This window comes from Ornithorhynchus anatinus, chromosome 2 (genome assembly GCF_004115215.2).
Source record: "Ornithorhynchus anatinus isolate Pmale09 chromosome 2, mOrnAna1.pri.v4, whole genome shotgun sequence".
NCBI classification, from domain to species: Eukaryota; Metazoa; Chordata; class Mammalia; order Monotremata; family Ornithorhynchidae; genus Ornithorhynchus; species Ornithorhynchus anatinus.
Window position 1 is genome coordinate 148,825,578 of NC_041729.1, and position 13,770 is coordinate 148,839,347.

Genomic DNA, 13,770 nt, shown 5'->3' on the forward strand with positions numbered 1-13,770 from the left:
CCCACAGCTGACAATGTGAGGGAGTCGGGATTAGAACCCATGTCCTCTGACTCATTCATTCAATCGTATTTATCGAGCGCTTCCTGTGCGCAGAGCTCTGTAGAGAAACAGCGTGGCTCAGTGGCAAGAGCCCGGGCTTGGGCGTCAGAGGTTGTGGGTTCTCATCCGGGCTCCGCCACCTGTCAGCTGTGTGACCTTGGACAAGTCACTTCGCTTCTCTGGGCCTCAGTTCCCTCATCTGGAAAATGGGGATGAAGACTGTGAGCCTCACGTGGGACAACCTGACGACCTTGATTCCCCCCTCCCCTCAGCACTGTGCTCCTTTGTATATATTTATTACCCTATTTATTTTGTTAATGAGGTGTCCATCCCCTTGATTCTATTTATCGTGATTATGTTGTCTTGTTTTTGTTCTTCTGTCTCCCCGGATTAGACTGTGAGCCTGTCGATGGGCAGGGATTGTCTCCATCTGTTCCCAAATTGTACCTTACAAGCGCTTAGTACAGTGCTCAGCACACGGTAAGCGCTCAATAAATACGATTGAATGAATGAATGAATGCTTAGTCCAATGCTCTGCACATAGTTAGAGAAGCAGCGTGGCTCCGTGAAAAGAGTATGGGCTTAAGAGTCAGAGGTCATGGGTTCGAATCCCAGCTCAGCCACTTGCCAGCTGTGTGACCGTGGGCAAGTCACTTCACTTCTCTGTGCCTCAGTGAGCTCATCTGGAAAATGGGGAGGAAGACTGTAAGCCCCACGTGGGACAGCCTGATGACCCTGTATCTCCCCCAGTGCTTAGAACAGTGCTCTGCACATAGTAAATGCTTAACGAATACCAACATCATTATTATTAGTAAGCGCTCAATAAATAGGATTGAATGAAATGAATGGATGCTTAGTCCAGTGCTCTGCACACAGGAAGCGCTCAATAGATAGGATTGAATGCATGAATGAATGCTTAGTCCAGTTCCAGTGCTCTGCACATAGTAAGCGCTCAACAAATACGAATGAATGAATGCTTAGGCCAGAACTCTGCACAGAGGAAGCGCTCAATAGATGACTGAATGCATGAATGGATGCTTAGTCCAGTGCTCTGCACACAGTAGGCGCTCAACAAATACGAATGAATGAATGCTTAGTCGGGTGCTGTGCACAGAGGAGGCGCTCAGTAGATAGGACTGAGGGAGTGAGTGCGCGAATGGGGGTCGGGGCGCGGGGCGAAGGAGCCCAACAGCCGCCCCCCCCCGCCAGGCGGCGCGAGGGGAGGAGCGCGATTGGCGGAGCGGGCCAGGGGGCGGAGCCTGATTGGGAGGGGCGGGGCAGGTGCGAAACGTGATTGGTCGGGGCGGGGAAGGGGGCGGGGCCCAGGCCGGCTTCTGCCAACATCAAGCTGGAAGCGGGCGGAGCGTGATGGGACGGGGCAGGGCGGGGGCGGGGCGTGATTGGGCGGAGCGGACGAGCGGGCGGGGCGATTGGTTGGGGCGGGGCAGGGCGGAGCCTGATTGGGCGGAGCGTCGCAGGGGGCGGAGCCTGATTGGTTGGGGCGGGGCGGGGAGCGGAGCTCATTCCTTCTTCCAACGCGAAGCTGAAAGCGGCGGAGCGTGATTGGGCGGGGCGGGGGCGGAGCACATTCCTTCTTCCCACGTGAAGCTGAAAGCGGGCGGAACGCGATTGGTTGGGGCGGGGCCGGGGCGGAGCCTGATTGGGCGGAGTGACACGGGGGCGGAACGCGATTGGTCGGGACGGGGTGGGGGCGGAGCGTGATTGGTTGGGGCGGGGCGGGGGGCGGGTCGCGGAGCCCATTCCTTCTTCAAAGGTGAAGCTGGAAGCGGGCGGAGCGTGATTGGTCGGGGCGGGGCGGGGGCGGAGCCTGATTGGGTGGAGCGTTACAGGGGGCGGAGCGTGATTGGTCGGGGCGGGGCGGGGGCGGAGCCTGATTGGGCGGAGCGTTACAAGGGGGCGGAGCGTGATTGGTTGGGGGCGGGGCGGGGGGCGGAGCCGACGCGTCCTCGTCCTCGTCGACCGTGGAGCTGGCGGCGGGCGGGAGGCAGCGGGCCGGAGCCGGGGCCGGGGCCGGGGCCGCCATGGCCAGCGCAGCCGCGGGCTCGGGCTCGGGCTCGGGCTCGGGCTCGGAGCAGCGCGAGGAGGAAACTCTGAAGAAGTTGATCGTCCGCCTGCAGAATGTCCAAGAAGGCAAACACATCGACACGCTCATTCAGATCCTCGAGGATATGCTCGTCTGCACCTACGCCGACGGAGGTGATTGCTGGCCGGCCGGCTTGACGTGCGGGTGCCTGCGGGGGGGTCCGGTGGGTTGGTGCGGGCGTGCGATGCGCGTCACTTAATTAACGATGGTATTGGCGAATAATAATGTTGGTATTCGTTAAGCGCTTCCTCTGTGCAGAGCACTTTTCTAAGCGCTGGGGGAGACACGGGGTCATCAGGTGGTCCCACGTGAGGCTCACCGGCGTCATCCCCATTTTCCAGATGAGGTAACTGAGGCCCAGAGAAGTGAAGTGACTGGCCCACGGTCACACAGCGGACAAGGGGCGGGGCCGGGATTCGAACCCATGACCTCGGACCCCTAAGCCCGGGCTCTTTCCACTAAGCCAAGCGCCGACTCTGTGCAGAGCACTGTTCTCAGCGCTGGGGGAGATACAGGGTGATCGGGTTGTCCCACGCGGGGCTCACAGTCTTTAGAGAAGCAGCGTGGCTCCGTGGAAAGAGCCCGGGATTGGGAGTCCGAGGTCATGGGTTCGAATCCCGGCTCCGCCCCTTGTCCGCTGTGTGACCGTGGGCCAGTCACTTCACTTCTCTGGGCCTCAGTTACCTCATCTGGAAAATGGGGATGAAGACTGGGAGCCTCATGTGGAGCCACCTGATTATCCTGTATATCCCAGGGCTTAGAACAGTGCTGTGCACATAGTAAGCACTTAATAAATACCAACATTATTATCATTATTTACCTTTGTTACCTTTGCGTCGAATGACTTGAACAATAATAATAATAATAACAATAATGGCATTTAAGCACTTACTATGTGCTAAGCACTGTTCCACGCTCTGGGGGCGGGATACGAGGTCATCGGGTGGCCCCGCGTGGGGCTCACCGATCTCAATCCCCGTTTGACAGATGAGGTCACTGAGGCCCAGAGAAGTGAAGTGATTTGCCCAAAGTCGCACAGCTGACAAGTGGCCGGGCGGGATTAGAACCCACGACCTCTGACTCCCAGGCCCGGGCTCTTTCCACTGAGCCCCGCAATAACAATAATAATAATGATGGTATTTGTCCCTTGATTCATTCAATCGTATTTATTGAGCGCTTACTGTGTGCAGAGCACTGTACTAAGCGCTTGGAACGTGCAGTTCGGCAAGCGATCGAGACAATCCCCGCCCAGCAGTGGGCACGCCGTCTAAAGGGGGGAGACAGACGACAAAACGAAACAAGTTGTCTGGTGACGAAACAATCTGTTAAGCAATTACTGTGTGCCAAGCACTGTTCTGAGCGCTGGGGAAGATACGAGGTAATCAAGCTGGCCGAACGTGGGGTTCACGGTCTTCATCCCCATTTTAGAGTTGAGGTCACTGAGGCCCAGAGAAGGGAAGCGCCTTGCTCAAAGTCACACGGCAGGCAAGGTGGGGGGTCGGGATTAGAACCCAGGTCCTCTGGCTCCCAAGCCCGTGGTGTCTCTGCTGAACCGTGACGCTTCTCCACTTTGGGTGAATGAGGTTCATTCATTCAGTAGTATTTATTGAGCGCTTACTATGTGCAGAGCACTGTACTAAGCGCTTGGAATGGACAAATCGGTGGCTGCCTTGCGTTTGTTGTGTGTTGGTGGAGGAGTTGTCTGTCACGTGTGTCTGTGACAGCGTTGTGAAAAAATTTGGGCCTCCGGGGTAGGGGTCTGCCCCAGGCCAGCCTTTTTGGGGAATCCTGGACAGGAAGGAATTCATTCAGTGGTATTTATTGAACGCTTACTGTGTGCAGAGCACTGTATTAAGCGCTTAGAAAGTACAATTCACCAACGGATAGAGACGAACCCTCCCCAACATGGAAGGAATCTCAAGGCAGCGGGAGAAATCTTGTTTGGGTTTGCTGTACTTGCTCCGCCCCCGCTTTCCTTCCGGCTCCAGATTGATGCTCTGCATAGCGGCTCTGTCATCTGTTATGCCTTTCTCCTTCTCTCCCCAGCTTCCAAGTTATTTCAAGGCAAAAACGTCCACGTGCCTTTGTTGCTGGTCCTGGACTCCTACGTGAGAGTCGCAAGTGTGCAACAGGTAAATCCGATATCAGAAAATCCGATATTGCCTTAGTCAGCCGTATTTATTGGGCACTTACTGTGTGCAGAGCACTGTACTAAGCGCTTGGGAGAAAATAGTGCGATAGACACATTCCCTGAAATATGTACTTGAGTGATGTGGGGCTGGGAGGGGGGAATAAATGAAGGGAACGAGTCAGGGTGACATAGAAGGGAGGGGGAGGAGAGGAAAGGAGGGCCTAGTCAGGGAAGGCCTCTTGGAGGAGATGGGCCTTCAATAAGGCTTCGAAGGGGGAGGAGCATAATTCATTCAGTAGTATTTATTGAGCGCCTACTATGTGCAGAGCACTGTACTGAGCGCTCGGAACGGACAGTTCGGCAGCAGATAGAGACAGTCCCTGCCCAGTGACGGGCTCACAGTCTTTGTTGGATATGAGAAGGGAGGGCCGCTCCGGGTCAGAGGCGGGACGCGGGCGAGGGGTCGGCGGTGAGATAGATGGAGATGGAGGTTCAGCGAGTAGGTTGGCATTAGAGAAGCGAAGTGTGCTGGACGGGTAGAAGCGAGGTGAGGTAGGAGGGAGCAAGGCGATTGCCTGCTTTAAAGCCGGTAATAGAGAGTTTTTGTTTGACGCAGAGGGGGCTGGGCAACCGCTGGAGGCTCTCGAGGAGCGGGGAAACGCGGCCCGAACGTTTCTGTAGAAAAATGATCGGGGCAGCAGAGTGAAGTACGGACTGGAGTGGGGAGAGCCAGGAGGCAGGGCGGTCGGCCAGGAGGCCGTTACTGTAATCAAGGTGGGATAATATAATAATGATGGCATCTGTTAAGCGCTCACTGTGTGCCGAGCACTGTTCTAAGCGCTGGGGTAGATACAAGGTAATCAGGTTGTCTCATGTGGGGCTCACAGTCTTCATCCCCATTTTACAGATGAGGTCACTGAGGCCCAGAGAAGTTAAGTGACTTGCCCAAAGTCACCCAGCTGACAGAGAAGCAGCGTGGCTCAGTGGAAAGAGCCCGGGCTTGGGAGTCCGAGGTCATGGGTTCGAATCCTGGCTCTGCCCCTTGTCAGCTGTATGACTCATAGTAAGCACAAAACCAACATTATTATTAAGTGGCAGAGCCAGGATTAGGACCCACGACCTCTGACTCCCAAACCCGGGCTCTTTCCATCGATCCATGATGCTTCTCTAGTATAAATGCTTGGATTAATGTGGTCGCAGTTTGGATGGAGAGGAAAGGATGAATTTTAACCATGTTGTGAAGGTTGAACTGACAGGATGTAGTAACAGGTTCAGTAGATGGGTTGAATGAGAGAGAGGAGTCAAAAATGATGCCAAGGTTACGGGCTCGTGAGACAAGAAGGATGGTGGTGCCGTCTACAGTGATGAAGTACGGAGTTTGGGTGGGAAGATACGTTTGTTTTGCTATTTGACATTTATTCTGATACAATGTTAATTCGTTTTCCAAACTCTAAGCCGAGAACTCTTGGAAGAGCTTGGACAGCCGGATTTGCCTTCTGAAATCATAAAATCATTTAATCTGATTTGAACCCGTCCGATCTTCTGTTGGATTTCAAAATGGAGTAAATGAATCAATGGTCCGTTTTGAATGTAGATCGCTGAACTAGTACTTGGGAGAGTTCCACAATAAGATATTTATTATTATGTTGGTATTTGTGAAGCGCTTACTATGTGCAGAGCACTGTTCTAAGCGCTGGGGTAGACACAGGGGAATCAGCTTGTCCCACGTGGGGCTCACAGTCTTCATTCCCATTTTACAGATGAGGGAACTGAGGCACAGAGAAGTGACTTGCCCACAGTCACACAGCTGACAAGTGTCAGAGCTGGGATTTGAACTCATGACCTCTGACTCCAAAGCCCAGGCTCTTTCCACTGAGCCACGCTGCTTCTCTATGATAGAAACAATCCCTGCCCTCAAGGATCTTACAATCTTGTGGATAGTTTGATTTTATTGGGAATGAAACATATGAACACGGAACCAATCAAAGTAGTTAGAAGTGGCCTAATCAGTAACTGGATGGAATTGACAGTTTCAGTATATGGAAAGAATGATGACCACCGCGAGGATGGAGATGAGTGAAAATGGGCGATTCGAGGTAGCAGGCTAAAACAGTGATACCAAAAAGGTAGTTCATTAAGTCTATTTCGAGACATGGAATCAATTGTCAGCTATTCACTACTGGTGAAAATAGTGAATAATCTCACAACGTTTACATGATCTGTGCCTTTTTGGTCCTGACAGTCGTGGAAGCCATTATGCCCAGTGATTTATTTTTCTTAATAGACCCACGTAAAGGAAGTGACGGTGGAATTGCAGAATTAGCATGGTCAGTGATATAGAATCACCTTGATTGACTGTTCCACCCCCTGCATCGAACACCTTTTAAAGGAAGGATAAAACTTCCAAAACGAGTCTCTTCAGAAAATGACATTTTCTTCTTTGTAGGGCTTGTGAGGAGAAAGTCAGTTTTGCCATTTCCACAGTGTAATTGTGAAGGGGAAGATAGCTAAATGTTGAACTCCTTGGAGAACCGGTTCACATTTAAAAAAAAACTCTCCCAAATGCTTAGTACAGTGCTCTGCCCACAGAAAATGCTCAATAAGAACCACTGATTTTGATTGCCTCATTCAGTAGAATGTAGGGCCTATTCCCTATCTATGATAATTCCCTTACTCCTCAAAATGAACCTAAGTCATATTTTCTGTCTCTACTCCCTCTCATTCACCTAAAAAGGTATTGAATCTGAGATCCTGTTAGGTTCAGCTACCTCGTTCTCTCGTTTCGTCAGACTACAGTATGTTTTAATCGAAGGGTGTAATCTACAATCCTTGACGGAGCAGGATGGAATATGAGTTCAGGGCCCCCAGGCTCTTCTTACTCATTTTTACCTCTTCTCTTTCCTCCTTTCCCCCCTCACTTAACTGGGATAACTGGGTGGGGGAGGGCGAAGAGGGAAAAAGAAGAAGAGGGTTGGGTGGCTTTTGGAAGACCCCTTCGTGCCATCCTGGCTGTTATTCTGGGCAGTGCCAAGCGTCATTTATTCAACTCATTGTCTACTGACCTAATCTGCATCCTGACCCTGATTATCCTGAGGGAATACCGATCTGATGTTGCTCCTTTGACAGTCACTTGGTAGAGATTCGAGGTTAGTCTCTTTTGAGACTACAGGGTAAATATCCCCAGTCGTATCGAGCAGCACTGAACCTCATTACTGGAGAAGGGAGGATGAAAAAAGGGAGGGGGGTGTGGAGAGAGCGGGGGAATGGGCGGGTGAATTAATTTAAGGGAGGATTTAGGTCAGGATTTAGGGAAAGGCCTGATTTCCCAGGATTTCTCCTGACAGAGCTGACTTTCAGGAGATTTCTTGCCTGCCTGTGTCCTGACCTGACCCCAGGAGAGTTAGCAGAAACATCTGATCTCAGCAGTGTAATGAGCCAACATCTGTTTGTCTTTGCTCTATCCAGATCTCTGCAGACCCTTCCAAAATATGATAAAAACTTTCCATTTTATTTAGCACCAGCAGAGCTAGTTAAGACGGGAAGCTGTGGAAATGGCATGTTTCTCAGAACAATGAAACCAGGCTTTTACTCTCAGCTCTGCCACCCACCTGCTTCAGGAAAATCACTTAACCTCTCAGTTTCTTATCTGTAAATTGAGAATAAAAATACCGATCTCTCTCTCCACCACTCATGGATGTTGTGTGAATTAAGCAGTGGTATTTAGTGTGGGCAGAACAGTGTGTGCAGAGCACTGTTCGAAGTGTGTGGGGAAATTCAGTGAAACCAAATGATGAACAAATAATGGAGACAGGATGATACTCAGGTGGCCCAGATCAGGAGGACTCTCATGGGTCCGCGTGAGACGGAACTTCTTGCGTGGACCCGGGAGTGACCCTGCTTTCTTCGACCTCTGGACTGGGTCTCAGAGGTCTCGGGAGGGCTGTGGTTTGCTCAGAGACCTTGCCCAGAAGCAACTTATGTTGTTGGGCAGAGATTGTCTCTATCTGTTGCCGAATTGTACATTCCGAGCGCTCAGTACAGTGCTCTGCACACAGTGAGCGCTCAATAAATACGATTGAATTCCTAGTCCCTCCCATGGTCATATTGGGATGGCATTTAGAATAAAGAGCATGAGCCTGGGAGTTGGGGAATGTAGATTCAGCTCCCACCTCTGCCAGGAGCCTGTCCCTCGACCCGTGGGCCGGACATGGCGCATCAGTGTTCTTCGGTTTCTTATTTTGGGGGATTTTATTACTTGCTTCTCTTAACTACACAGGGATGTGGTAAAGATCAAATGATATGAAAACACTTTGGAAAAACAGAAAGGGATCATTTGCTGAATCTCTAGTTCCTGTTTAGGATGAATCTAACAACCTGTTGCGGGGAGGCAACTTTAGAAGCTGTTAAAGCTTGCTGGTTCCTTCTCCATGATATTTGTTGGCTCCGACCTCGCTTTCTACCCAAACTGTTGTCACCCGGCCCTAGCTCTCTGCCTCTCTCAGTTATATTTCCTCCTGCCTCCTACCTCTTCCATCTATAGCATGCTTTAACACCCTGATCGTCATCTTGGAATGTTCTTCTGCTCGCATCTCTCCCATCCTCCAAAACCTCCGAGGACTCTCCATTTTTCCTTGTTTCAAGCAAAAACTCTTGACTGTTAGCTTCAAGGCTGCCCATCTCCTCTCTCCTTAGCTTCCCTCCCTTCTTCCCCCATTACTCCCCAGCCCATGCTGTATTTGCTCTGTCAAGTGCCTTTCCCGACTGTCTTATTTTCACAGCTTTTATCCCTGCTCCCATGTTTAGTTCCTCTCTGTGCCTGGAAAAGGCTTCTCCCTCAAATTTGCCAGGCCATCACTCTCCTCGGTCTGAGTCTTTCTAATAATAATAATTGTGGTGTTCGTTAGGCGCTTACTCTGCGTAAAGCACTGTTCTGAACTCTGGGGTAGATACAAGTGAATCAGAGACGCAGTCCTCATTCCGCGTGGGGCTCAGAGTCTAGAGAAGAGGGAGAACAGGTAGTTAATCCCCTTTTTACAGATGAGGAAACTGAAGCCCTGAGAAGCAGCATGGCATCATGGATAGAACACGGACCTGGGAGTAAAGAAGGTCATGGGTTCTGCCACTTGTCTGCTGTGTGACCTAGGGCAATTCACTTCACTTCTCTGTGCCTCAGCTACCTCGTCTGTAAAATGGGGATTGAGACTGCGATCCCCTGGTGGGACAGGGATTGTTTCCAACTCGATGTACTTATGTCCACCCCAGTATTTTGTACGGTGCCTGGCACGTGGTAAGCTCTTACCAAATACCATAATTATTATTATTATTATTGAGTTAAACGACTTGCCCAAGATCACATAGCAGACAAGTAGTGGAATTGGGAGTATTACCCAGGTCCTCCGACTCCCTGGTCTGTGATCTTTCCCCTAGGCCGAGCTGCTTCCCGAGAATGTTTTCTCCTGTTATCTCCTCCCCGTATGTGGGCTCACCTCCACCTGAAGCACTTGTGTACATGTTGATTCTAACATTCTGCCGCAATACCTATGCTCTTATTAATCTTGTGATTCTCTTTTTAAAGTGAGTTGTCGCTCTCTTTATCCTCCCATGTCCACCTAGATCTCCTATCAGATTATCAGCCTGTTGAGGGCAGGAATTGTGTATTCCTTTATTGCTTTCACTCAAGTGCTTTATAAAGGGCTGTGGACACAGCAGTTCAATAATAACTCTTTACTGCTTTGCTGGGAGGGTTAAAGTCAATTTGTTGGTTTCACTGAAGGAAAGCACGGCTTGGGGGCTAAATGTGTCTAGGCCTGTTCTTCCTATCAGGCAGAACTGTGGGTTCTGCTCTCTTGACCTTTCAGTTGTTCATGCAAATGCTCCAGTAAAATCAGTAACAAATGTTGATGTGGTGAATACTACGGGAAAAAGAATGCGATACCAGCAATTCGTCTAGGCTATTGCCACGTGACACCAAAGACCCAGCAAGTCATGGGGGGTAAGGAGAGAGGCGTGGGGACTCTTGGGTCCCAAGTTCAGCCTTGCTTATTTAGGTTTATGCAATCCCTAGGAATTTACAGCTACGGTACATTTTGTCTATGTGCAGTATTGGTATTAACAGTGGTGTTAATTGAGGACCTGCTGTGGGCAGTGTACTATAGTAATAATAATGATAAATGATGGTATTCATTAAGTGCGTGCTATTTGCTAAATACTGGGGCAGCTACTTTTTGATATTGTTTTAGTCATTTGCTCCATCTCTACTTATGTGTGTCCCCAGTCCCCTGCTCCTTTTTTTTTTTTTAAGCCCTTTGTTCCTAAGGGCTAGGAACAGTCTCTCATTCCTACCTGTGTAATCCTGCCCAGTGTTTTGCACGCATTAAGTGTTTAATAAATGCTATTACTATTACGAAGCAGAGTCCCAGAGAAGTTAAGCGACTTGCCCATATTCTGAATAAATCACTGACTTTTCAGTCCTTTATGCGCAAATTCTCGGGATCGGTATAAATAAATAAATAAGGACCGGAGAGGTCTGTTGGATACAGCAGAGCTCCTTTCTTCGGGAGATGGGGAATGAGCATTCACCAGGTAGTGATTCTCTCTCCTCACAGGTGACAGTCCACTCAATTCACATCTTAGTGCCCTTCTTCCCCTCCTCTGGTCACTTTATTCGGGGAACCCGGGAACGGTATTTTTGCCTTTTAAAGTCAGAATGAAAATAACCAGTTCCTGCAGCATTTGGTTTGTCAGTGTAAGTTCTCCTTGAGGGGGTTGGTAAAGGTCTTTCTTGAATGGAAAAGCTGCCTCCAATATTTTAATGTCTACCTATTTGGTTGTGTGATACCCTCCCAAGTGCTTAGTACAGTGCTCTGCACTAAGTGCTCAATAAGTACTACCGATTAATTATATATGTATATATAGCACCTCCTCGTGTGATAAGGAGCTGTTCGTCACCTTAAAAATAGAATCCACTTTCATTTCTTAATATACGAAAGCCTGCCTTATTTCTGAAGAAGAAAATGGGTTTTTCCATTTTTTAGATGAGAAAACTGAGGTATGGAGTGGGAGGAGAGGTTAAATGACTGGTAGAAATGACATTAAAACAAAGAATTTCTGGTTCAGCCCTGTGTTTACAAGAGACAGAGCTTTCCTCACACTATACATTTGTAAATGATCCTCTAAAACCATCTGGCCAGGTTCTTAATCCGTTATGTTTTATGCTTTTGCTATTCAAAATTCATTCAATCATATTTATTGAGCGTTTACTATGTGCAGAGCACTGTACTAAGCACTTGCAATGTACAGTTCAGCAAAGGAGACAATCCTTGCCCAGCAATGGGCTCACAGTTTAGAAGGGACAGACAACAAAACAAAACTTGTAGTCAGGCATCAGTACCATCAAGATAAATAGAATCACAGATACATACATATCATTAACAAAATAAATAGAGTAATAGATAATATATACAAATATACACAAGTGCTGTGGGGAGGGGAAGGGGATAGAGCAGAGGGAGGGAGTAGGGGCAATGGGGAGGGGAGGAGGGCCAGAGGGAAAGGGAGGGCTCAGTCTGAGAAGGCCTCCTGGAGGAGGTGACCTCTCAGGGCTTTGAAGAGGGGAAAGGGTTTGGCGGATGTGAGCAGGGTGGGCATTCCAGGACAGCGGTAGGACGTGGGCCAGGGGTCGACGGCGGGACAGGCAAGAATAAGGCACCGTGAGGAGTTTTAGTGGCAGAGGAACGGAGAGTACGGGGTGGGCTGTAGAAGGAGAGAAGGGAGGTGAGGTAGGAGGGGACAAGGGGATGGAGAGCTTTAAAGTCAAGAGTGAGGAGTTTTTGTGTCATGCAAAGATTGATAGGCAATCACTGGAGGTTTTTGAGGAGGGGAGTGACATGCCCAGAACGTTTCTGTAGAAAGATAATCCAGGTAGCGGAATAAAGTATAGACTGGAGCAGGGAGAGGCAGGAGACAGGGAGATCAGAGAGGCAGCTGATGCAATAATCCAGTCTGGATATTATAAGAGATTGTACCAGCACGGTAGTAGTTTGGATGGAGAGAAAAGGGCGGCTCTTGGCGATGTTGTGAAGGTGAGACCGGCAGGTTTTGGTGACGGATTGGATGTGTGGGGTGAGTGAGAGAGCAGAGTCAAGGATGTCACCAAGGTTGCGGGCCTGTGAGATGGCAAGGATGGTCGTGCCGTCCACAGTGACGGGGAAATCAGGGAGAGGACAGGGTTTGGAAGGGAAGATAAGGAGCTCAGTCTTGGACATGTTGAGTTTTAGGTGGTAGCCGATACCCAGGTGGAGACGTCCTGGAGGCAGGAGGAGATGCGAGCCTAGAGGGAGGGAGAGAGCAGGGGAGGAGATGGAGATTTGTGTGTCATCTGCATAGAGATGAGAGTTGAAGCGATGGGAGAGAATGAGTTCACCAAGGGAGTGAGTATAGATGGAGAACAGAAGGGGACCAAGAACTGACCCTATTGACAGTTCATTGAGCCAAGCAAAATTTAGCAAAAATAAGAAATCTGTTTAACTGGTTAAGCATTCTTTCTCTTGGCTCCATTTCTTTTTTTTTCCTTTTTAAATGGCATTTCTTAAGCACTTATTTTGTGTCAAGTACTCTATTAAGTGCTATGGTAGAAACTGAGGCACAGAAGTTGAGTGCCCAAGGTCCTACCACAGGCAAGTGGCAGGCAGAGCCTAGCTTAGGACCCAGGTCTGGGCTCTTTGCACTAGACTATGTCACTTCCTCTGGTATATGTATCTAGACTGTGAGCTTGTTTCGGGAAGGGAATGTGTCTGTTGTATTGTTCTCTCCCAAACTCTTAATGAGGTGCTTTGCACAAAGTAAGTGTTCAGTAAATATGATTGAATGAATTAATGAATATGTTCCTCAGAGATGTAGCGCAGCACTCCACAGACTCTCAAGACGTGCTGTGCTGAATATGTATGCAAACTGTACTAGGGAGAGTGAGCTGTCTGTGGTTAGAGACATTTGGACATTTATCTGTTGAACTTTTTTAGGATGTGAAGCGAGGCAGTGACCGCTGATTGCTGAACTCCATCTCTTCCCTGTCAATAGTCAGCTGAGACTACTGTAGGACTGCACCTATGTCTTAACATTAGTAATAATATTAATAATGTAATTTGTTAAGTACTTTGTGCCAGGCACTGTACTAAGCAATGGCTGGGGCTGGAGTGATACAAGAAAATCAGGTTAGGAGCAGCCCCTTTCCCATATGGGGCTCACAGTCTTAATGTCCAGTTTACAGAAGAGGTAACTGAGGTCAAGAGAAGTTAAGTGACTTGTCCAGGATAACACAGCTGATGTGGCAGAGCCGAAATTAGAACCCAGTTCATTCCGACTCCCGGGCCGTACTCTATCCATTAGGCCATGCTGCTTAACTGAGATTCCCATTTCAGACTAGACTGGTCTACTTTAGGGATGCCTGCTTTTGAGAGTGAGGTAAGCTCTTTATGGGCAGGGAACATGCCAGTTTTTA

General features: G+C 49.3%; 1 protein-coding gene across 1 annotated transcript in view; it reads left to right on the forward strand.

Annotated features, from left to right (window-relative positions):
- The first annotated feature begins 2,081 nt into the window (after positions 1 to 2,081).
- Positions 2,082 to 13,770, forward strand: part of LRRK2 (leucine rich repeat kinase 2) — a 149,997-nt gene continuing 138,308 nt past the window's right edge. Inside the window, exons 1-2 of the mRNA XM_029047252.1 lie at positions 2,082 to 2,256; positions 4,190 to 4,275. Coding sequence (XP_028903085.1) covers positions 2,082 to 2,256; positions 4,190 to 4,275 — 261 coding nt within the window. The remainder of the gene's footprint in view (positions 2,257 to 4,189; positions 4,276 to 13,770) is intronic.